Genomic DNA, 25,700 nt, shown 5'->3' with positions numbered 1-25,700 from the left:
TGCGCACTAGTCTATCCGTAATTATTTATCGGAGCAGATCAGACACCTGGGTAAATAGAAGCGCTAAATCTACGCATGAGTCTATAAATAATTATTTATCGAAGCAAATGATAATAGTAATAATAGAAAAATTTATCGTTCAGAGAGTGGACATCTCGAAAATTAGCAGCGCCAAATTTACTATGCACGAGCCTATCCGGAGTTATTTATAAAAGCAAATGTTCAACCTACTCGCTTGAGCTTATCAGCCGAATCTGTCGGTCATTCAACAGTGTTTTCACTCACAACAAATCAACCAACGGTACAATATGCCCTGATAAGCCGAACGAAATAGCTGAATAGTAGTAATAAATAAAAAATATAATTTGCACCTTGATAAATTGCAGAGTCATTCTAACGGGGCTTGAATTACAATATGTCTACATGTCTACAATACATGTCTAATAATTTTAAATTATAAGACATTTTAGCTTTTCTAAATACATAGTTTTTTTACTATGAACTTAGATATCTACTATGTCTAAGCATAGTAAAAGTAATGTATCTAGGAAACCTCAAACGTCTTATAATTTGAAATGAGAGAGTATATTACAAGCACAAAGCGTACTGATGAAAATCATGTATTATTTGGATTGAAAAGTAAATAATTACTTGATCAGGATTGCTGATGTATCATATGACATCGAGAAACGACATCCAACTAATTACAGGATAAACAGCTAAATACATGACTACAAACAACAATTCGTTCCCAACTAAGCAGGGCTTCATGCTCCACTTCGATCTTGCAAGAACACATAGTTTATGTGCAAAAAGTGAGGACATTTTCCGGTTGGAATGCGATACCACCATCGATCAACCAAGAAGCTGCCTGAGGCCATCAATGACCTGCTCCCTCTTCAGAGGATTCATCTGTACCAGAATCAAGAATTCAGGATGTTGATCTTAGAAAAAAAATGATCTGCTCAAACAAGTTAGAATAAAATTACCTTGTTAAGGAGGAGTGAAAGACCGTTTGGCAGAGCTTTCACGTCGGAACTTTCAGCAAGATGCGAGAACCAGTTCGATACTCTTTCAGCCTTCAACTCCTCGAGATAATTTTCATAGTTCTTGGAATCATCCTTCCAAGCAAAGAAAGATTCATCATCATTCCACATTTCACTACCACCTTCAGTTCCTTTGGACACTAGATACCATTTCTTGATAGAGTCTAGTGCTGATCTGTGGGAAAGCTGCTCACCAGCAGCTTCTTTAACTTCCTTGGCCAGGGCATCCTCAGCAACTCTCCTTCGCAATCTCCTGTAGAAGAAGGCCCGAGACTCTTCCCAATCAACAACCTTACCGATCACACCTTTGGCAGCCATTCTAGCAGAGGTGTCATGCAATTCGGCAAATCGTGTGGCAACCTGAGTATAAATAGGCATCAACTGCTTCATCCGAATAGTCATACTCCTCCGTATGGTCTCCATTTCCGAGATGCTGGCATTTTGTTTCTTCATGTCTTTCAGCCTAGCATTCAGGCCAATCAATTCTGGGTCAAGCCTTAGCATGCAATCTTCCAGTTCCTTTGGCCTGAATTTTATCTCCACCAATCCTTCTGCCTCAAGGACATTCCCTTTCGCAGTCCTCTCAGCATACATCTCTATGTGGTCCGGATTGATCTTGCTGTCCACCACAACCCAGGCCCCTCCCCGTAGCTCTCCACCCATTGGGATATATACAAAAGCAGGCTGCTTGTACGTCCTCAGATTCTCAACAATTGTTGAACCAGCCTGAAGGATTCCTTCAAATAAATCCCTTTGCCCACCAGAGAAACCTCTCCAGTTTGCAAGGATGAACAGTGGAAGCTCCTCACGGTTGAAATCCATTAATGCCTGAGCTGTTTTGGCTGCAGAATCTGGGAACCACACCTGACCTGCTTGAGGGACTACACGCTCAGCGGAATCAAGCTGACCTGGATCAGCTGGGATGACTTGCATCACAGTCTGGGTTTCCACAGCTATGACACCAACTGGTATTCCACCAAGCTTTGCTCTTCCGGTGATAACTGTTTTTGCCCAACCTTCCAATGTTTCCACGAAGGTTTCCCTATCAAACATACCACCTAACCACTTCCCTTCACCGTCTTGAATGCCACAGATGGCTGCACGAGCATCACAAGCATTCTCAGGGAAGTATGCTACTGGTCTTTCGGGTGGGTCCAGGGGTTTCATAATGGGAAGAGGACCACCAACATATGGAGGAACATAACTGAGCCATTTCAGGATAGCAGAAACACCTTCAAGGTCATCTGACACAGTTTGGTGGACAACACCATTTGTAGCCATGATTTTGGGGCCACCCAATTGCATATGAGAACTGTACACCTCCCGCCCCAGAAGCTTGTTTAGTGCAGAAAACCCAGTCAGAATAATTGGTTGATCAAGACGTTGTATACACCTCATACCTAAACGAGCCAGATAAGCCCCAATGCCAACAGCTCTTCCAGTCACAAATGTCAGAGTAAAGGTCTCTTTGTATGCCTTGGAATATGCACTGGCAATCGCACCACTTCCATGGAGATTCTCACAACCAAGTCCATCCTCTTTACCAACAATGGTATCAACCACCCATCTGGTTTCTCCATTTTCTAGTTGCAGCTCGTGAGCTATTACTGAAGAGCTTAGACGTGAGTAATCTTGTGTAGTGAGGTAAATGTACTGAAAACCACGTTCAGGGCTCTCATCATCAGACCAGCCGACATGGAAGCATGACTTTATTTCCTCAGCTACACCAAGCCTGGCACCAGCAGTTGCTGCCAGATAGATAAGAGGAAGTTTCCTCTCACAGGCAAGATTGGTAACAGCATCAAAAAATGCATCTTCTCTTGGACCAAAGGACCCAGCTTTAAATGTCACATCATTGGCAACAACTATAATCTCCCGGCCACTTGGGAATTCTGGCGTGGACAGCTTCATGTTCCAAGCAACAATGCCAATATCATTGATGCCTGGAGGGCGTTCAAATGAAACCAATGGAGTGCCCCATGCTCCATCCGAATCAACAAATATAAGCTCTTTCACTTCAGCATAGAGTTGATTGCGCTCATTAGCTTCACTAACACCATAGCTACTTGATTTCCATAATCTCTTCAGCGCTGTTTCAAATGCCTGCATAAATAATATTACTGAGATGAATTGGTCTCTTTAAGCATGCCATAACTAAAGTTAGGAAAAACAAGGAGCTGCAAGCAACTTACCAAGGGGAAATCGTAGCAGTATGTGGTTTCATTTTTCCTAGCAGCATAACGTTTGAGGTCAATAGCGTCCAAAGGCTTGTATGGTTCATTCAATGCAACACCATGCAAAGGACCAGCCGTGGCTGTGGCAGAGTGGTAGAGAAGCTGATGTGTGCTGGGGTCTTCCACTTCTCGGTAAATCTGGGAGAAAGAATTTGAACATAAGCAAAGAATTTGAACATAAGCACATCAAAAAGTGCAAATGATATCCTTCTACCTAAAAGTAAATGGTCAAAATACTTAGCATACGGAGCATTTTCTATTAGCTAAAGAAACATGTATGATAGTTGATGAGATTGCTATTACTGTCAAGTTTTATGCATATCAGACAGGTGGTAGAAATCTTTAGTTCTTCACAGTCATTACTAAATTATTGTTATGATTATTTCTGGTAAAGTAGTGAGTTGTCAAAGAACTTACATCAATGGTGCAGGTGTGACCAGTAACATTGGTAACAACAACTCTCCAAGCACCACTAGCTTGCCCATCACAAACCAACCAGAGCTTGACTTCCCACTGGCACACAGAAAGACGATGCATCCTGACCCCAACATGTTCATATAAATTCAATACCATATGCTTCAAAAGTGTACATGCAGTTCCTTCATCCTGATCAATTTCATCAGTCATCCTGCACAATGGAACAGCAGAAGTGGATAACTTCAAGCAAATTAACAACCTATCCTTCATATCCGCAACATAAAAAGACAAGTTGCATTGACTGACCTTGAAAATGGAATTAGTTCATGCAATTGTTGTTCTCTCAGTAAGCACAGATACATCTGTGAGTGGCCTGATCTCACAGTCTCACTATGAGCATGTAGCTCTATTTCTTCTAGTGCTCCCATCAATGATCTGAGAATGCTGTTTGATGTGAACGACGATGAAGCTTGTGTGCGGCCTACTTCATTGTCAATATTACCTGACAGGAAACCATTTGTTGCACTTGGTTGTCTGACTATGGTACGAAGGAACATTCTCTGGTCGTTTAATCTCTGATCTTTCTTGTTCTTGATAAGTGTATAAATATGCCACTGACGATCACGTGATGGGGTGTATTTTACTTCATTGTAACCTTCCAAATTTACTTTCTCCTGTATTTACAGAAAAATGTTAAAGAGGTGCAGTTATAGTCAAAGAGGATATTAAAAGAATATGAAAGTATGAATATAGCTACATACCAGCTCAAGGAATGTAGACAACGGCGGTTCCACATGGCGAAGCATTGGATCCTCCTCATAATAAAGCTTGTCAACAGACCATTGGAAGGAGTGTCGCATTGGTGGACGCCCTTCATCTCTTTGGATAATACAGCTGACAACCTTAACACTAGCGCCATTAAGATGTGATGTAATAGTGTTATCCTTCAAAATCTTGGATAGTTTGTTGACCCTTTCTTGTGCTTGATCCTCATCACCACTACAAACAGACAAAAAATAGGTAAAATAAGAAATTGATGACATCCAATGGAATCACTCTTGAAAATTTTCATGAAACAAATAGCCACATAAGGATATGGAGAGCAAACAAACCTGTCTTGGAGAGTACTCATCTGATTATTGATACCAACCAAAGCAATATGAAGCATATTGCTTTGATTAGAATTTACATGGTCACCGTTCGAGACACTTCCGACACCCACTCTGTACTGTGAAGTCTCCTTCAGTGCAACATCAATTGCAGTTGCTAAAAACTGGAGAGACTTAATTACAACCATGACGCCCCATCTCTTCTCAGTGGAATTCTCTACTTGCTGTAGGGGCACATCTTGCCCAATTCTTTGCTTAAGATGCTCTTCAGAGAACTCCCATATGGCAATTAGGCCAGCTCGGTGCCATTGCATCCGGATACTTCCACTTACAAGATAAGGCTGTAATATGATTTGTGTTAGTTCATATAAATTTTGTCAAGATTTAAGCTGTACCAAGACAAGCAAAGTAGTGGACAAAGTCGCTGCTACCTGATACAATCTGCGTATATATGTCTCAACCACTCTCCGTTGAAGAGTAGGATCACTGTGATCGAACAACGCTACAAGAGCATCTTCAACTGCCAGTGGAGCACAAACTAAATCTTCCATTCTCTCATTTATCGCTATCTTTCTCCTAGGTGTTGACAAACGCTCTCCTTCCTCAGTAAACATTTCCAGCTCTGAAAGGCTTCTTGCTATGCTTGTGCGAAGTTCACTCAATTTAGTGTGCTCAAGAAGTTGGCTTGCTTTAAGTGCCAGCTGCATCAATAACAATATATTACACATTTTTTATCAACTATCACATGACTACATGAGCAAAATAAATCGAACCTCAATCTTCAAAAATCCTCAATTTTACCTCGGAATATGATGTATGGTTCAAAGCAGAGAAGCGAATCAGCTGATCCCTGTAAGCAGATGGGTTTGGATATACCAATGCCTCCATAAGCCGTAGTATTAATTTGTTTTTGCTCCTCACACCCTTCAAACAAAAACAAATTGTCAGGAAAAAAGGCCCTTGAATCTCTAGATGTACCAAAATAAAAATAAAAAATCACAGTTCACAGAAATTACCTGGTGTGAGAACACAATGTATACAACCTTCTCAAGGTCTTTTGCATGTTGAAGGCGTAGACGCTCTATAACATCAGACTGAAAAAGAAAAAAAAAGAAAAACAGAAAACACAACAATAGTTAGGACATTTGGTGAGCAAATGAGCATTGAGCAACCTCTTCAAAAACTTGCCTGAAGGTTATCATTGAAGAGCTCTTCAACAGACAGATACTCCTCAAATAGAGATTTGACAACAACACGAGCATGGCTTTCTCTTCCACCCTCATATGACTTGACCAGGCTCATAAGTGGTTCCACAAGCCTCTCATTAGTAACCCTATCTTTCTCCGAACAGTATGCAAGATTTGCCTATAGTAGTAATTTTGTAAGTAAGCAATATAAATACTCAAACAGGAGTTAACACTAAGTAGCAGTCTCAAACTGACCTCAATAACCCCCCTCAGCAACTTTGCAGGGAAATCCTTACTCTTGCAGAAGTCAGGATTCAATTCATACTCCTTGTACTTACCATCCAACTGAATGCATCCAAACTAGTCAGACATCTCATGTGCACCCAAAAGAGAAGTAATACAGAAATAAGACCACAATTGATTTGACAGAAAACTAGTCAAAAGCTAATCACCTCATTCCTAAGATCTTTTGGAAGCCGTGTTGCTAAAACAGACATAAGTTCTTGCCATTGTAGAAAAGGGAGCTCAGGGCTGTCTAGGCAGTTTAGCAAATCTTGTACAACCTGCAAAAGCACGTACAGAAAGGAAAATGTTGATTAAATATTACATAAAGACTATTTAAAAAAAAAGGAACAGATTATTTCCAAGAAAATGGCACAGTGTGTGCCGTCAGTGGCGGACTTAGAAACGGACCAAGAGGGGGGCTAAATAACATAGTTAAAAAAAATTTTTCTCGTTCAATCCAATACACTAATAGATATAGTTAAAATTAATAATTTAATATTGATTCAAAGTGCTCAAAAGCAAAGATTCATAGAATAAATATAGAAAAATACCAAATACATAGAATCTTTTGCTAAAGAGAAAATCTGTTAAAAAATTTTGAGTCCAAGAGGGGGGCTGCAGCCACCCCAGCCCCCCCCCTTGAGTCCGCCAATGTGTGCCGTACACTACAAACTTGGTTTTTCTTTGTAGATGAAGATAAGGAAGAGGAGAGAAAAATGAAAGCAAATTGAAATTACAAATCATTGCAAAAATTAATGTCTTACGTCATTGATATTATGTTCATATCCTGCAAGGATCATGTGTGCAGAATTCACACTTGCAGCAAATTTTTGATGAACTTTGCCAGAGATAGCGGTAGGAGGTCCCAGTTTGGGAAAGGAACCATGAAATGGTTCAGCTCTCCTCACAGAAGAGGGGTCATCAAGGTCCAATCTTGCTATCAGGTCACTCGCCTGAAAAAAGGAAAACATACATTCAAGTTTGTTATAAATGTAGTAACCATGCTAATTTCATGAAGTTTGTTATAGATGAAGCGTTCATACTGATTTCATGAGAGAGAGAGAGAGCATGGATGTGCAAGCAGAGGGGGAGGGAAATATAGAGGAATGAAATACCTGCATGGCCTGACCCTCAGGCATAACAAAGTGAATGACACCAGAGGCAGGCAGTAACAGTGGCATGCACATCTTCATGACTTCCACCTCAGCATATGGTGTATCAGCATCCACATGAGAGCCATCGGCAACCAAGAACCGAAGAAGTTTGCAAGGTGTATCAGCCAACAACTTTGAAGGATCATGTTCTTTCTGCAAAGTACAATTAAGAGAACAAAAATGAAATTATGTATTTCCAAATGATGTCAGAATATAGTCAGTAGTTGAAACAATCCAAACTGCTTATTCCTTCAAGTCAAATTCGACATGGTGAGGAACTTTCAGAAAGATCTTAGGCAACTGGCCACTGCCATACTCCCTCCTTCCCTAAATGTCTGTCGTTTTCGCTTCCCGAGAAACAACTTTGACTAAATATATATTAAAAATAATAATATTTATGATACACACAATTAGTATCATTGGATAGATATTTGAATCTAGTTTTTTCATAAATTTATTTGGAGATAAAAATGATGCACGTATTTTCTATAAATCGAGTCAAAGTTGTCAGCACGCAAATCGTGGCGACAAACATTTAGGGACAGAGGGATTACTTTAGATGGTTTGACACATGAAACGCCACAGTTATGGAAGCCAAGAGAGAACTTGCAGAGGAGGAACGAAATCTACATTCAAGCATTATGACTCAGGGCCACACTGTATCATGGATTCCTAAATTCTGTTCTTCACACTCTATGTTGTTATATTCCAATCAAGTTTAGTGTGGGTTTACAACAAAAGGTACAAAAGAAGAATATAAAGTTTTATGATCTTCGTACGAATGCAAGATTCACAAGAAATTGCCAGATCCAATACCTTCAGTTTCAAGTAATTATATGTAAAAGTACTGTGGTTTAGTACGTAACATGAAAGAGTTAAAATATGAAAATGTAGCCATCTTTACCTGTAGTAAGCATGTTCTACCATTAATGAGAAGGCGTGTACCAGCAGCCTCCGTCTCTGCATAAATTACATGACTGTTTCCATCCAACTGAAGAAATTACAACAAAGATGTATCAGAACTTGTCTAAGAGAAAAAAAAAACTCAACCTGCAGGGATTAGGACAGTCCCTGGACATTACATTAAGAAGATCTTCTCACATAGGTCAAGAAAACCCTTGAACCCCTGCCCCACCCATACATAGTGGCACTGTAGCCCATGTGAGAACGACCATGACTCAGGCCAGACCTTAGACCTATGATTTGGCGTGGGATAGACGAGGGGATTTTTTAAGCCCTGAGACCTGAGGGGATACTCAAGCCACCCAACCAACTCAGCTAGAGACCTTTCAGTTTAATAGAAAGACACTGTGGGAAATTTACCTGCATTAAAAGTCCACCATCTCGCAGTGAATGTATCTCTGCTTCAATTTCTGATCCATTCATTCTTAATTTGTAGCTGCGGGGTCCACCCCTAACTGTCTCAATCTACAGCAGAGTTTAATCATGTAATGTTGCTTAAAAAACAGTGAGTCACTGAGTTGTGAGCACAGAAATGTAAAGAGAAAACTATAGATGAGTACCGTGTATTTGCTCCCCTCTATGTTCAGAGTAACACTTAAATTGACAAGCGAGATGTGCTGCAATGAAGAAAGAAGTTACACAGTTACCAAGCTGTTTTAAGTCCAACAGCAACAAGTATAATCTGCAACAAGGGCATTTCAGCATATATTATACCTTTGGTGGTATCTGACCTTTGCTGAGATAACCAACATAATCAGTAACAACGCTTGAGCTCCTGCTTGATGCTTCCTGTGAAATAAGAGATAAATGTCTGATGTCAACAAAGATAGCTGACTTCCAAGCTCACAAGCAGGTAAGAAATCATGGTTCTGCAGTCAAACAGGCATACATATAGAGCTCCTCCAACAACTGAGAGGTACCATGGGGGCCTCTCTGCTCTAACACGCATAGCTATTCTGCTGTCAAGCCAACCAGTATGGATCTTATTTTCGCGGTACTCTGCGGCCTGTACAGATGCAAAATTGAAAACTAAATTACACAAAGACATATAAAGAGTATCATGTACAGAAGATCATTTACTATGGAGGTCATCATACATTCAAGAGATCCACTGTGTAATCAACATTTGTGCGTATCTCTCCACGGATCTGAATCTCTTTTAGCCCAAGTACCATATTGGCTATGGCTAAAGATCTAGATTCCCCAAATGCAAAAACATGACCTGCAACAGAAGAACACCAAATTTAACCAAAACCATCAAGAGATACCAAGAACAAACAAAAAATCATGCTATGTTACTTACCAAACTGTGAATCAGAGAATTCATGAATTGCTCCTCCAGACTGAAAATTCAAAAAAGGGAAATAACATTTGGGTTAGTTTGTATCATACCAGGATACATATTTCAGCAAGAAAATTTTATGGAAACCAAGAAACAAAAATAAATACTCAAGAGTGATACTTCCAGCTGTGGTGATGTATATATAACACAAAAGCAAATAACCAATTTGGATGGACATATACTTGCCTTAACAGAGAAATAGGCCCAAACATTCGGTTTGCTTTTAAAGTTTAACTCCTGATGAAAAAGACAAGAGAATATAAGTTAACATACGGGTAAGCACAGCTGGTGGATTACCAAAAGAATATTATATAGTCAAGTAAACCAACCTCCACTCTTCCACTTGTAGGCTTAAACCCATCATCAGGATCCTCACTAGTAACTCTGACTGCAACACAATGGCCCTTCGGCCTCACTGACTGTGCTTTATCCAAATCAAACTTAGTTGCAACAGCTGATATTTTCCTCCAATCATGGTAGCCTCCCCCATGGTCCATTCCATAAAAGCGTCTAATCTCTGCAGTAATTAATTCATTCATCAGAACAAGAGAACAAAATATCATCAATCATGGAGTCGAGAAAATGAAATACCTGGAATGTTATAGAGGGGTATGCCCATTCCGACTGCAACTTGGGCTGCTGGCAAGTTTACTTCAGCTATCCATTCAGTCACAGGATGTTCTACCTGAAAGGAAGCCAGTCAAAAACTCAAAATGCAAGAACCATAGAAGAATGCCTCTGCAAAATCCCTGCATTGGAAGTTTAGAACAGACCTGCAACCGTGGATTAAGCTCCAAAAAATAGTATTCACCCGTTTCCATGCTGTACAGATATTCTACGGTAGCAGCACCAACGTATTGAACACACTTAGCAAGCCGCCTTGCTGCCTGCTCAAGCTCTTTAACAGTGTCTGGAGCAGCAACTGTGATTGGCCCCTCTTCAATAATCTGTTGCAGAGGTAAATGGTGAAAAATAATATTTTTTCAATAAAATACAAATAGGGAAAAAAATTGTCGTGCACTTGTTCAACTATAAAAGTTATTCAAGAAAGATATAAATTCTACAGAACAAAATACACAATCCAAGAATGGGACAAATTCAGCGAAGGCATGAACTCCCAATGGGAATCAGATGTTTAAAAGAATTTGAAGAGCTAACCTTTTGGTGCCTTCTTTGAACACTGCAATCTCGACTGTGTAGTGCTGCCACATTGCCATGTTTATCACAGAGCAATTGAACCTCCAGATGTCGGCTCTACAAAGAAAGAACAGAATGAATGCTTTCAGAAACAAATATATATTACACAGAAGCGCTCAGGATACAAAGAACAAAGGCAGGGTGAAAGGCTCAAAGCCGACATGAAAACTATTAAGTTTATAAAGGCCCATCTATTATAGGCCCATATGGCCCATGAGGCTCTCTCTCTATATCTCCAGTGATGGAGTAGATAATTCTCTCAAATCCCCAGGTTGGTAACAAGGGAAATAAAATCTTTGAATCAGTTCTCACCTGAGATGCCACTTTCATAATAAATATAGGCGAGCCAGGGACTTCTCCTTGAACTTGCTTGAACAGTGCCCTCACCTCATCATCGTTATGAACCTACAGATCCATGCAGATGACAACAAAATTAGTGATAATCAATCTAAATTGTTTACTGAAACTTTAACTTCATTTTTCTTTTCTGAATACTGGTCTCTTCTCTTTCCCACAGTTCAAATGAAAAAGAAAACCAACCTTTCTTATTCCTTTACCACCGCCTCCCCAAGATGCCTTGATCATGGCAGGGTACCCAACCACCTGACAACTAGCCACTGCTTCCTCTGTGGTGGAAACACAAGCATTCTTATATATCTCCTCGGGAATTGAATGGCAGCTTTCTGGTGGAACTTTTACCTGCAGAGAGTTTGATTTAATATTAAGTGAACACAAAAGTAGCAGAGGAAAATAGGAGTAGAACCACACAGAAATAGGAGACGGCATACATGTGATCCACTCCATGGAAGAGTTGGAACTCCTGCTGCTTGTGCAATGAGAGAAGAACCAATCTTATCACCAAGTGCAGCCATTGCAGCTGATGGTGGCCCAAGAAAAATGATTCCTTTCTCGTTTAGAGCATCTGGAAGTTCTGGGTTCTCAGACGCATGACCCCAGCCAGGCCAAACTGCAGATACACGAGTTCTCTCTGCAATCTATAAAGTTGAACTTGAAATGTTAATTACCAAAGTACACAGTGAAAAAATACATGTAAAACTAAACACAATCATGTGAAAACTTCCAGAACTCCAGATGATGAATTGTGCTAACCTCAACTATAAGCCGTACATTCGCATAGTTGTTATTGTTTGTTCCTCCAGGAACTTCTACGAACTGATCAGCAATTCTTATGTGCTCAGCGTTTATCCTCAAGTCCTCCGGTGTTGCCATAGCAACCAAAAGAATGGCCTTCTCTGTCCCAAAGGTCTCCAGGGCCCATATCCGGATGCTGCGCATGAACTTGACCGCGGCCATCCCATTGTTAGCGACTAGCACACTGTGTATTGGCGAGTCACCACCAAGCGCTTTACAGAATTCATCGACTTCTGATGGAGAGGATGGATGCCTCAAATTAGGCATCCCGTTCAGTATGCCGTTCATTTGGTAGGGCTCCGCCATTTATTTCACCCTTTTGCAGTTCAGACCTCCTGGTAGGAGCAAAAGAAACAGATTGTTAGTATATTAATTAATCACGATTCATGAGAGGCGGTACTTAGATGAATGTCAACAAATCACTACCACGATGCTACTCCTATTCATCATCAGAACAGTCGAAATTCAAACAGACAAGCAATAGATTTCTGAAATACCGTGAGGAAAGAAACGATAGCAAGTCAATAGCAGCGAAGCGACTATTTTAATAAGCAGATCAAATGGTTCTTCACCAACTAGTTGTATCGTAATCGTAATAGAGCATAACCAGCCAGCAGAATAGGAAGAGCAAGGACACAGTTTCTTATTTCCTAAAGCAAAAAAAGTCGCAAAGGCAAGTAGGTTGACCATGTATGTGATGAGAGAAAAGTCGAGACAAACACGAGAAAGGTGAGTATAAAGTCCGAAACAGACAGGACCAACCCCAGCTCGCCAAAATAGTGTACAAAACAAGCAGCTCCCCTAACCAAACTGAAAAGAAAGCCTAGTACTTCCTGCTGCATATAGTTGACAAGTTGCGATCGCCCGCAACAGGCAGGATCTCTCCCTCGCCCCTCGAATCCCACTTGACACGCCCACAACCTGCTCGACAGAATTACCAAACCGAGTGCCAATCGCCGCCGAGGGAAGCAGCAGCGATCTTGTACCGGCGGCGCTGCCAGAAATCGCATTATTTGGAGCTGGATTGGGCTGGGGATGGCCGGCTGCGCACGGAGCGATGCAAAATCCCAACACCCCGAGCGGACACAGAGCTGAGCTACTAGCGAAAACGGAGCAGAGGAAAAAAAAAACTGTTAAGAGAGATGATACGTACGCACGCAGTTGCAGTCAGAGGCGTGGCGCCCGTTCGGCGGCCGAACGCGACGACCGGCACCGGACGACGCCGCCGAGGAGGAGGAGGAGGAGAGGAATGAGGAGCAGGATACGGTGCAGCAGATCACGATCCAAGGCACGCCTTAAATGCGTGCCGTGAAGCTACAGCAGCGCAGTCCTCGCGGGAAGAGAGAAAGAGAGAGGGGGGCGGGGGCGGGTGGTGGACTGGTGGTGCGCCCCCTGGCCGTGGCGACGCTGCGGCAGCTGCCGCGCCCGCGCGGGCCTTTTTAACTGCCCGCAGCGGTGCAGCCTGCAGGGGGACCAGAGCAGAGCAGAGCAGAGCAGCCCGGGTAGAGAGAGTAGGCGGAAGGTGTGATGAGGGGAGAGACACGCAGCGGAGATGGATGGAATTTGACTGGGAGATGCAATGCAATGCAATGCAAGAGGAAGAGAGGATGGTTGTTGGGGGTTGGTTGGATCAACTAACCCCCAACCCAACCCCCCAGCCGGCATCGCATCATCATGACGCCGTCTCTCTCAATATCAATATCAATCAGAGCAAGGCCTTGTTTAGTTTCTAAACAAATTTACAAAATTTAATTTTCAGATTCTCCGTCATCGAATTTTTATGGCATATGCATGGAACATTAAATATACATAAAAAATAACTAATTATACATTAATTTGCGAGATGAATCTTTTAAGCCTAGGTAGTCCATAATTATATAATATTTATCAAATATAAACGAAATTGCTTCAGTGCCCATTTTACCAAAAAAAAATAGAAGTAAACAAGGCCTTAGTTCCCTACTGAATTCAAAAACTTTTTAAGATTCTCCGTCACATCGAATCTTGCGGTACATATATGGAGCACTAAATATAAATTAAAAAATAACTAATTGCACAATTAGGTTAGATATCGTGAGAGGAATCTTTTAAGCCTAGTTAGTTTGTGGTTGGACAATAATTGTCAAATACAAACAAAAGTGGTACAGTGTCAAAATCCAAAAACTTTTTGGATCTAAACAAGATCCAAATGGAAAAGTAGTTATTATCTGCATATATGTCCTCTCTGCATTTTAGAGGTTATTAAGAGTCGTCTTTAGAACATAGGAATTTGTAAATTACGAAAACAAAAATCATACGCCATAGAAACCACAGGGGAAAAAAATCTATTCTAAGAGGCTCTAATTGATGTAGAAACAAATTTTTCATTGATAGGTGAAAATTTTACGAAGAAAAGAAAAAAAAGAAACTCACACTGATTAATTTCAACGGGGCCAGATTACTATAGTAGCGCACTATATGTGTAAATACACTTTGGATTTCTCAAACAAATACTCTACCAACATAGCTATTGGTTATAGCTATAAAATAGGGAAAAATAGGGAGTTGCAAAACAGGTAGGGGACAAGAAAGTGGCGCTACAGAAAAGTATACAAGGTCTTTCTTTTGGTTTTTTTTCTTTTTGGATTGCAGGGTGCTGGAAAAAACGTGGAATTGAGATAAAATTCGACCCGCTAACTAAATGTCCGGCCGCACAATTCTAGAATTGTTCTCCTTAGTAAAATCTAATTAATATTTTTTGTGTCATAAAGTTGTATTTTGAAATAAATTTGATGGTGATTGTTTAACTGAGTACTGTTAGGTTAAAATCATTTCTTTTTTTGAGAAGGAGGAAGCGGCCATTTATTAATAATAATAATAACAATATATATGTACCGACGACAGGGTGGTGGTCCGGAAGCAGCTGCACGTGGTGGCAGGCAGAGAACAGCCAGGGCTCTCTACCTCTGACTTTTATATACGAGTAGTTTTCCAATTGTTGGTTCTACTGAAACGAAATTCCTATGCATTCTTGAAATATTCGAGAGTTTGGAGTTGGTTTCTGCTGACCTTATTCCGCTTCGTCTGGCCGTGTCCGTTCCTCTCTCCGCCGTTGCTAATCCGGAAACTCGGTTGATCTCTCTCTCTCCCAAATTGAAGGCGAAACAGCTGATGATAATTATGAGCTTGTTCGCCGAATCTAACTACTAATTATTCAATAGTATTTTCTGTCAAGCTAACAGCTCGTAGTTAGCAGTAGCAGAAATTAATCGCGCAACCGATACCTCCGTTTGCATGTTGTGAGGCCCGCGCGTGCTTTCTTATATGATGTGATGTGGAGCATTGCCGCCCCCACCGGCGTCCGATCACGACCCGTTTGGCTACCTCCCAGCTAACCAGGTTCGGTCAAGTCTGTCTCCCAAACAGAATTAAGACAGAACACGGATGAGATCTCGCAGGAACGCAGGCAAGCTCTAATTCTCTATCTAAAAACTTTTCATTCATCCATCGAATCTTTTTACACATGCATAGAGTATTAAATGTAGAAAAAAAAATCTAATTACATAATTTAGCGGTAACTTACAAGATAAATCTTTTAAACCTAATTAGTCTATAATTAGCCATAATTGTTACAGTAACCTATATATGCTAATGACGGATTAATGAGACTTAATAAATTTATCTCGGAGTTTTCAGACGAGCTATATAATTTTGATTTCTATTAGGCCAGTCTCAATGCATGTTTCATGATAGTGTCATGCACATTAAATAGGGTGCCACATAAGCAAAATTGCTGATTTGGTAGGGTCATTTAATGAAGGAGTTTCATCAAATGAGAGAGGAGTTTCATCCTCATGAAACCCATGTGGCTCGGTTACCTAGTTTATAGTTTTGGTAACTGTATCATGAAACTATGTATTGAGACCGATCTTATTATCAAAAATCTCTTCTAACATTCTTTCGAAACATCGGATCTTTTTTAAACTAAACAAGGCCTAAGGCTTTGTTCGTTTTTTTAGGAACTGGGGAACTGAGCCGTTCTGGAGGTCGTTCTACCCGGAATAAAGTCGTCCGTATTGAAACCTAGTGTATATTGGCCACGAACGAAACCTTGGTCTTGTTTAGTTACACACGAAATTTAAAATTTTTTTAAAATTCTTTATCACATCAAATTTTACGGCACTAATAATGGTACATAGATAATAATTATAAAATATAAGCGAAAGTGTAGAGACAAAGAAAAATTGACCCAAGGCAGACGGCAGCCCCTTGTTCCTGGACCTTGTTGTGGCGCACGTCTCCTCTTTCTTTCCAATGCGGCGGCTGACCAATAGCAGGCCGGAAGACTATTACTCCTACTCGTACTCACAAATTCTATATTACTTTATTTACTATATAAAATAGCTCCGTTGCAAATTCATCTAGCACCAAGCACTTTTAAAACGTGACTGCTGCTGGTGGGGCGATCCAGTTGCAGTCTCGTCCACCAAACTTCGCCTCCTAGCTAGTGCAACGAGTTCGTTGTCTCACTCCGTCTCCGAGGTCAAGAATCAATGGTCTCAATGCAAGCCTCCACGAGTCTAAAACATGTGCGTTGAATGTTGATCTTCCACTAACACGACAACAAATAGTCACATTAACAACCAAAACTTAGCGACCACTGCAGAGCAGCTCCAGCTTCGCATTCGAACCGTGGCAGAACTGTAGCAGTAGAGTTCGATTTACTTTTGCACTCCTCAATCTTCACAGTGTAAGCATCGCTAGACCCACAGTGAGAGCATCTGCAATAGTTTACTATTCGACTTTTCTATCTTTATTTTTTTAGTAAAATAAGAAAAAATTATCTCCAATAGTATGGTAGTTTTCCTCTCTATCTTTGCCAATCTCACAAAAATTTCTCCCGAGCGCATATATATACGCGTTTCCCGGTCTATCTAGTAAGCAGAAAGAAAGACAGAGGGGTGTATGGAGGTTCCGTGTAGGAGGAGAGGGGTGTTTTATATGGAGGTGTTCCGTGTAGTAGGCGGACGGATATGTGCGTCCGGACGGACCCCTAGATCCAGACGTCCGGACGCTAATAGCGCCGTTTTAATTCACCAACAACCGAACCGTCTTTGAAGTCCGATTGCAAATTTTGACACCATGGTTCGCTTGCTGCAGTGTGCATGGTTCGGTTTCAGCTGCTCATGGTTCCCTTTTGTTCTACACTGGAGCTGCCCTAATATGTGGTCGTCGGGTGCTCGACGACCAAATTTTGCCCCGTCGTCATCGAGCCCTCTTGTGGTCTTGACTTCCTTCTTTTGGCAATTACCCCCTCCCTTGTTCACCTCGCCACGGATCTAGAGTCTGTTTGGTTTTTCTTGCTAAATTTTAGCCACTAAACTTTAGTCACTTTAATAACTACAGTTCCAACTACACTGACTAAAAAGAAATTAAAATAATTTAGTTTCACCAATCATCTAAAAATAGCTAAAATAATTTTAGGTGACTAAAATTTAACAAAGGAAACTAAACTGACATAGTTTAGTGGAAAACCAACTCCCCATGCCCACCCTGCGATCACCTTTGGCCTGGTGCGGCGGTGCCCTTCCATTGCCGAGATCACCGCACCGTTCCCACCGCCGCGCACCTGCTCTCCTCCAACAAGCTTGCTCGAGCTCCCCATACTGATCCGCACACACGCCTCTCCAAGTGGATGTGTGCTTGCTGCACTAGCGGCGGCCATTTAGTTCACTTGAGTTTATCTATCAAATCTGCTTGAGTAGTATTTTTCTCTCACAACGCGCAGGTGTATCCTTCCGCCACCATGGCAGGGGAGGACCCCACTGAGGACAGCCCCGTAGATGGATGCCCGCTCTGTGGCAGGGATGGGACCTTCACAAGTCACGCTTTCCATTGTTAATTAGCTTTGCCGTACATGGATCCATACGGCCAACCAGTCGTCCAAGTGCAACACATAGGCATCGACTACGGGTGCCACCAGGATTACCAAAGCCGCTGCCGATTCTGCTAAACCATATTGATCGTTGACGCTGGACGGAGATGACGAGGCAACTACAATAGCACGTCCAGATCTTGGCGACCCCTACCGTAAGCAGTCATCTTTCCTTAATGGAATCCTCATCTGCATCTCGAGAAGCTTGCCCCTCTTCAATCCCACTCTCTCTATCATGATTCAGGTGTGATTTGATTTGTGACCAATCTGCGAATCCCAGAATAGTTGCTAATTGGGATTTCAACCAGTGCTGCCCTCGATGATTCTTCTAGATCGAAGCCTCTGTTGTTACAACATGGGTCAGTGCGGCACCATAATTTTCTTTACTTCATTAGTTTTGTCTCTGATGCCTATCATTATCATCAATTTGTTATCCTCATACGAATCAAACTGCACTAGGAAGAACTGTGATCCGGCCTGTTTCCACTGCTAATTACATCACTAAGTATGAAATATTAGTTTCTTATAGAACCACGAATTGCTTGCTATTTTGTCGTGCTGCTGCTCTTGGATTATTATTATTATATTGGCAGTAGCACAACCGTATTCCTCCAGTAGGTTTTCTATTTAGTAGATCTTTATTTTAGATTTCATGAAGATATTCTATATCATGTCATGAATGCAAATAATTGTTCAACAGAGAATATTCATGTTTGTTTTTTTTTGCAGGATCATATTCATTAATCCACGAGGCAATACTTTGAGCTCACAAGCACTTTTCATATCTACCTGATGACTCCAATTCATGTTTGAGATAAACCGTCCTTCCTGAAATTCGATTGCTTTAATTTTTGGGGTTGCTTATTTTTTTTGCTGTAATGTGGTGTCTGAAATTGTCCATGTGCATCTGGATACAGTAGTATCAGTTCTGCAAAAGTAATCATTTTAGTTTCCTGCCTGTATGGATCATTGACAATAATTTATTTAAACTTAATGGCAATATATATTCATGATTTAACTATCTAATATTTTAATTTCTAATTTCTTAATATTTAAGTGACACTTTATTAAATTTAAATTAGGATAGATCTCCCATATGAACAAGCTCCATGTTCTTAACCATTGTATCAGTAACAACAAAATATGACTATTTGTTGCCATCTTACTGATATTTCAGTCTATGTAGTGGTGACATAATATTACTCAATTGGTTTCAACATAGTTTAGCTCTGAATAAATAGGGTTAACATTGAAGGTACCGATTATGATTTTAGCTTGTTATGATTTTGTTTGGGTCATATATAGGATTAACATTGAAGTTACTGTAGGCTGATGAAGGAACTTGTTGTTGACAAGACCCTGTCTAAGCCTAGGCAAAATAGTCAATACCCATTACCCGTACCCGAATTACCCAAACCCGGACCCAAAATACCTGAACCCGAAGTACCCAACCTAAATTCGGATAGCGATTTTCATTACCCGAAATTAGTTTGGGTAATTCAGGTAATATCCCCCGGTACCCAAACTACCCAAATATTTGTCTATGTCTTTTGTATTTATCATGTGTTGTTAGTTGAGCATTTGAACTTATCAATTTATTAGAATGTAATTCTCTATATTTGAACAAGTGACTATAATATATTATTCTCTACAAAATGCTATTGAAATTTATACAAATTGCTGCTGAAATTATATATAAATTACTACTGAAATTTTGTGTAATTTATTGTTTTTTTATAAATTCGGGTATATCGGGAATACCTAAACCTAAACCCGAATTATCAGCCCAAAATTGCGGATAATGTTTTTCAGGACTAATATCGGGTTGTAGTTTTTTTATTACCCAAATTACCCGACCTAAAAAATTGGGTAACCCAAACGCGCAGGCTTAAAGCTGTCGAAGGACAGTGTGGCGGTGTGCCTCCAATTGAAGATTAGTATTTTGTTATAGTAGTATGATTAGGCACTATTTTTTTTGTATGGGAACTATCTGCAAGTTAGGCACTATTAGTTTCATGGTTAATTGATATTCTCTTTTCTGCAAAGATACATCTTGATGTATTGCCATATTGAATCAATAATATTTGTTTTCTGTTACAAGTTTATATTGTTTATTCTTCTGTTGTGGAAACTATGTCACATCTGGTGCCAAGTGGTGGCTGGTGTTATAAATAAGTAGGCAATGTGAAAAAATATCAATATAAATCAATGTAAATGTGGCTAAATTAGTATTAATAAAATAAATGATGGAAAATGTTGTCGTTATTACTACAAATGTGGTCGTTAGTGCCTCATGGTGAATAGTCATTAATTGTATTAACGATGGAGCTTTTAACGACCATGGATGACCACATTTTTGTGGTCATTAATAACTTCTCGTGACTACATTTGGACATGTAACGACCACATATCCCGTTGTTAATACCACATTTTCTTGTAGTGTAAAAGGATGACCTTTTTTACTCTCTTCACATTGTGAATGTTCAAATTATGACCTGCGTACCACTGCAAAAGTAGTTTCTTTACGACAGCACCAAACCTCGGGATAGTGCCCAACGATTGGTCTTGTTTGCTTATCTAGCGAATCTGTCAGTCATTCAGTAGTATTTTTCTCTCACAGCAAATTAGTGAACAGGTTCAATATCGTCGCAAGTAAAAACAGACACTTCTTCATGCAAGAGTAGGCAGAGCTCCATATCCACAACGGAGCAGCTCCACCATGAATATGGATTTCATCCGTACTTGGTATAATTCCAGCTGAGTTTGCTCTCCTCTTTCTCGCTGACACTTGGGCCCACATATCAGCTCTTTCATCCTCCTTAGTTTGGAGTGGAGACTGGAGCACATGGAGGCACTAGTAGAGAAAAGATTTTTAGAGACGGTTAAAAGTAAGTGATTTTCAAAGGCGGTTTTAGAAACACATCTAAAAATTAATATTTAGAAGCAGTTCTCTCAAGACAATCGCAATTAAAAATCAATTTTCAGAGATGGTTGGTTTAATATATTTTGTGCAGCCATACTTTGATATAGTATGGCCACTAGGATTCAAACTCACAACCTCTCACTTTGCACACTCTATCCTTTATCACTATACCTAGCACAATCACTTTGTGACTAGTTATATGATGCTTTCTATTTATACTAATATATGTACAAATTAACTCATAAACAATCTTAAATGAGAAAACTTTAAACTATAAAGTTTTAGATCTCGTTGAGCACTACACCTTTCAAATAAGACATTTCTCCATCCAAGGTCATTTGAAAAATTCAAAAATTTAAAATTCAAAATCTAAGACTTAATTTATATATTTGAAACCCTAATTGATCTCAAACAAAATTTTTATTAACTGTAAAGTCTTAGATCTCTCTACAATTTTGATATAATTTATGTCTTCATCCGACTTTATTTAAAAAAGGCATGACTTTATTTGTGTTGCAGCTATTTTTAGTTAACCATCCTTGGAAATTGATTTTTAGAGGTGGTTGAAAGACGATGGACATAAGCAACCATCCTGAAAATAGCATTTTCAGAGGCGGTTATCCTAACAGAACTGTCTCTAAAACGAATTTCTTAATGGAACCACCTTTGAAAATGGATCTTCAGCGACGGTCACGGAGCTACGGTGCTCCTTGGTGACATTAGAGACGTCGTGCTAGTTTAACCACCTCTGATAGAAAAGAGAGGCGTCCCTAAAAATATTTTCTATACTAGTGACGAACATGTGGGGCTAGGGCAACAACTCTCATGACTGGCCATGGCAGGCACGGCTAGGGCGGGCGAGCATGGTCTCATCAGAGAACGCGTGGCATGGCTGGCCATGGCTAGCGAGCACACTACAGTGGGTAGGGGCGGCTCATTGGTTGGGGTAGGGGGAGGCGGCCCACAGTTGGGACAGTGCTCACCGACCGCATCGGAGGTGACAGGTGAGGATGGTCTCTACGGACATAGTATGGGAGAGGAAGAAGCGAAACACAATAAAAATGAATCGTTATTTTTGTGTAACTAGTGGCAGTGGTGTGTAATGTTTTCTGAATCCACCAAATTTGAGTTGGTGAAGTCTCTTAAGGTGCTCCACTAAATCCATAGATACGAGGGTAGACCAATGATTTTCGTGGAGCTGCTCGATCTAGAAGAGTTTGACCGAGAAAAGTGAATCTGCATCTATTTTTCCTGTATCTTGAGTTGGTGGAGCTCTGCTAAACAAGCCTTAGAGTATCCTTGTCAAGTCCTACAATTTTAAATCTGAGTTCATAATTTGCAATTTTGGAAATTCTTTTTTTAAAAAAACATGCAACTTTGGAGCTTCAATTCTTTTATTTTTTATAAAAAAACACAACAAAGATGCAAACTTAGACAAATTTTAGATAAATAACTAAAGATAGAACCAGGATTACATTTTTTTCATGAAAGAGGTAGTAATGAGGTTCATTTTAGATGGATAAGGCGTATGTTATTTTTGAAATGTCAAACTCAGTAAATTTTGAGCAATGATTAATGAACTGACATACTGGTTAGCATGTATGTGGAGTCTATGTAAAGATGGAACTTTCACACTCAAGTCTATGTATATGCACCATGTCAGTAACAAAATTACGGTTGTATGAGAAATTTGGCATATGAAGATATTTATGTGTGTGTTTTTTCAAAAAGGCTATTCGCACCAAGGTAATTTAGGTATGTAGAATTGTCATGCTAGTAAAGTTTATTACTTTTTAGTAAAGTTATAAAACCATCCAATATCTCTTCTTTGAATATTATTATGCCATGTTTCTGTAGAGTGTTATACAGATAGTTTTGGGATTCGGCCACCCTATAATTCAAGTCATTTGTTTAATTCTGGCCTAAGCAGGAAGTCAAGACATAATTTGATATTACAGTTGTTGTAACACTTTTTTTGAGATGAAAGAAGTATTGTATTAGATTATAACCTAGTACATCATCATATTACAAGTACTCTGAAATACACTATCTAGAAACTGATCATCTAAACTGTACTCACACTTTTTATAGCTCTAGATCTCAATCTAAACATATACGACGATTCGTATGGATGACTGCATAGGCAAACACTCGACAAATGGCCTGAGAATAGATGCCAAACGAACCATGGCCAACATTCATGCAAGTAGAGTTGAGAAACTTCTTCTCTCTCTTGTTTCTTCTTCTTTCTACCACCGAAGAATAAGGAAAACCGATCTGAAATTTAATCTTTCTAGTCCATCATTGTTAGCTCTAACCACAACAAAACAGAAAAGAGACAGGAGAAAATTATTCCATGGTGGCGACATCATCTCCGCCTTGATGTCGCCGTCCGGAAAACAAGTCTCCATGTCGTCATACAGTTGACGATAGATAAAGTGTTATTTTTAACCATCAACAAAATGTGAGAAAAGACCTAAATATAAATATCATCTAGATACAGGGGTTACATTGACAGAATTTCATGAGTTTTGGTGAATATCTATTTCTATAGGGAGTTATTAGAAAAGATCCAAAGAAGCTCTACATGTCAGATTTACATAGAGATAAAAGCACCTATGTATATAAAAGAAGACTCTAGAAGACTCGAGAAGATGCACCCCTAGAGGGGGGACACCTGGCAGCAGGCCAGGGCAGGCGCCTTCCCCCTATGGCCAATCAGGGGGAGTCTCGTGGATCATGCCTCCACCGCCTTTGAGATCAATAATAATCATCCATTTAGATTGGTTTGATCCGATGGCTGACGTTCCTTAGAAAGAGCTATATAAGAAAGGCCCATGGCCTAGGAAGGAGAGAAGGAAATTTATTATTATTTATCTATCTCAAGAGGGAAGCCTCTGATCAAGCCCTAGAGCCACCATCTCAATTAGAGCTCCATAGTTTAGAGCATAGCTACAAGGGATTAGAACTAGAAGAAGGAAAGCATTGCTTGGTTTCTGGATCTAACAAGGGTTTGCTTGGTAATTCCTCACTTTCTCTCCTACTTTTATATATTCATTCTTGTATTATTCATATTGTTCATCTGCTACTATGAATATGACTTTGGTCTATTCTACTATATTGGATGTGACTTTGCTCTATTTGCTTATATTCTCAACTATAATATTCTTAGTTTACTTTGATTATATGCTTGACATAGTTGGATTAGAAATATATTCAAGTTTAGGATCGTATAGCGCTTGCTCATTGATACCATGGGTGAATGATGAATATTATGTAGGCATGGTGCCTATACTGTATTTTTCTGCGATTGCACCCTATATTCTAGATCGTAAGGTAGATCACGGGAGTGATAGTCCTATTGAGTCCTTTATAGTCCTTCTTCCAAGTATAGGACTGGTAGAACACAACTATTACAGGGAAGTGATTGATATGTTCTTCATCTTCCTTCGTAATATCCCTATGTGTAGATATAACCTTGTCTTACCATGATTACCAAGTGTAATTGTACTAATTATTGTATGCTTTGACTTATAGTTAGAATAACTAAGGATTTATCCTCATAGATCATCCTAATGCTATGCTAGTGTTATAGACTTAGAGTACTCTATTGAGATATTTATCATTTATTATGTGACTATATGATTATCGTTTATCATTTATTATGTGACTATATGCTTATCATTTATCATTTATTATTTATCATATATCTTATCTTGTGACACTTACCCTGTATGAGAAGATAAACAAAGATATGGTTACACTCTCCATTATCACATGCAGTGATGCTCATTGCTCATTATTCTTAGCTGTCCCTTCCCATTGGTAAAAATATAAATAATGATATCTGGATTACTTCTGGCTAAAATGCTACATCGGTATTATTTGTGCGCTTGTGGATATTATATTTATTTTAGAGGAACATTTGCATTTATTAATACCAACACCTCTAACACCATGCTAGGGATGACAACTTAGCTTAAGTGGTGTTAGAGGTGTCAACGAGCATTTTTGGCGCCGTTGCGAGGGATGGGGTTTTAAACTCCATTCTTAGTAACGACGTTAAAAATGTCAACAAGCATTTTTGGCACCATTGTTGGGGAAGGTTGATTAAGCTATTCAAAGGATAATGAGCTATCACTTGCATCCACTAATGTGATTGAAAAACCATCATTTTCTCTAGTCATGCAGCCTTACTCTTGTCTTTTGTCTATTTATATATCGTTTATAGGGTAATGTATGAACAAGTTTGTCCTTCTAGATAATTTCATTGACAATTTAGAAGCATTAGTTAGAAAGACTAGAGCCAAGCTAAGGAAAGTTCACGCATCATCATCATCATCTTAGCTTAAAGCTCCGTCTGAATCTGAAGATCAACAAAGCTTATTTTGAAGCTTAACACTAGAGTTCGAAGCCATGACAAACAAGTCACTCTGTGAGTTTTTAGCTCTAACTATAGACAACATCCATACTGGACCTGCTGTGGACATTGAGCATCCATTTGAGCTTAAGCTTGCACTCATCAATATGGTGCAAGCTAGCCATTTTTGTGGGAAAGCACATGAAGATGCTAGTGCTCATCTCCACCACTTTCTGAAGATTTACAGCACTTTCACCACCAAGGATGTCCCCAGAGATGCCATACTATTTCACCTTTTCCCATTCTCACTCTTGGGGTTAGCGAAGCAATGGTTTTATACAAATAAGGAGAAGAACACTACATGGGCACTTTGCTCTACCAATTTCCTAACAAAGTTCTTCCCTATGGGCAAAACAA

The 25,700-nt window shown here is 39.8% G+C and overlaps 1 protein-coding gene and 1 long non-coding RNA gene across 2 annotated transcripts; one reads left to right on the top strand and one right to left on the bottom strand.

Annotated features, from left to right (window-relative positions):
• On the bottom strand, nt 379-13,594 carry LOC8067222 (acetyl-CoA carboxylase 1). Its single transcript, XM_021446242.1, has 32 exons — nt 13,240-13,594; nt 12,045-12,421; nt 11,723-11,929; nt 11,475-11,633; nt 11,247-11,339; nt 10,896-10,991; nt 10,511-10,684; nt 10,329-10,422; nt 10,067-10,254; nt 9,924-9,974; nt 9,699-9,738; nt 9,493-9,617; nt 9,285-9,401; nt 9,110-9,184; nt 8,956-9,012; nt 8,756-8,860; nt 8,337-8,423; nt 7,394-7,585; nt 7,043-7,231; nt 6,446-6,556; nt 6,249-6,338; nt 5,995-6,171; nt 5,823-5,900; nt 5,608-5,730; nt 5,238-5,507; nt 4,810-5,147; nt 4,459-4,696; nt 4,004-4,371; nt 3,698-3,908; nt 3,239-3,418; nt 990-3,149; nt 379-912 (listed from the first exon to the last, which is right to left on the bottom strand). The coding sequence occupies exons 2-32, from the start codon at nt 12,390-12,392 to the stop codon at nt 856-858; spliced, it is 6,798 nt and encodes a 2,265-aa protein (XP_021301917.1). The 5' UTR covers nt 12,393-12,421; nt 13,240-13,594; the 3' UTR covers nt 379-855.
• On the top strand, nt 17,983-19,014 carry LOC110437654. The gene is made up of 3 exons (XR_002455558.1): nt 17,983-18,155; nt 18,245-18,359; nt 18,730-19,014. It is a non-coding gene; the product is annotated as an uncharacterized LOC110437654 (long non-coding RNA).

This window comes from Sorghum bicolor, chromosome 8 (assembly GCF_000003195.3).
Source record: "Sorghum bicolor cultivar BTx623 chromosome 8, Sorghum_bicolor_NCBIv3, whole genome shotgun sequence".
Taxonomy (NCBI): Eukaryota; Viridiplantae; Streptophyta; class Magnoliopsida; order Poales; family Poaceae; genus Sorghum; species Sorghum bicolor.
The sequence above is the reverse complement of the archived record's forward strand: the minus strand, read 5'-3'. Positions and strand labels throughout refer to the sequence as shown.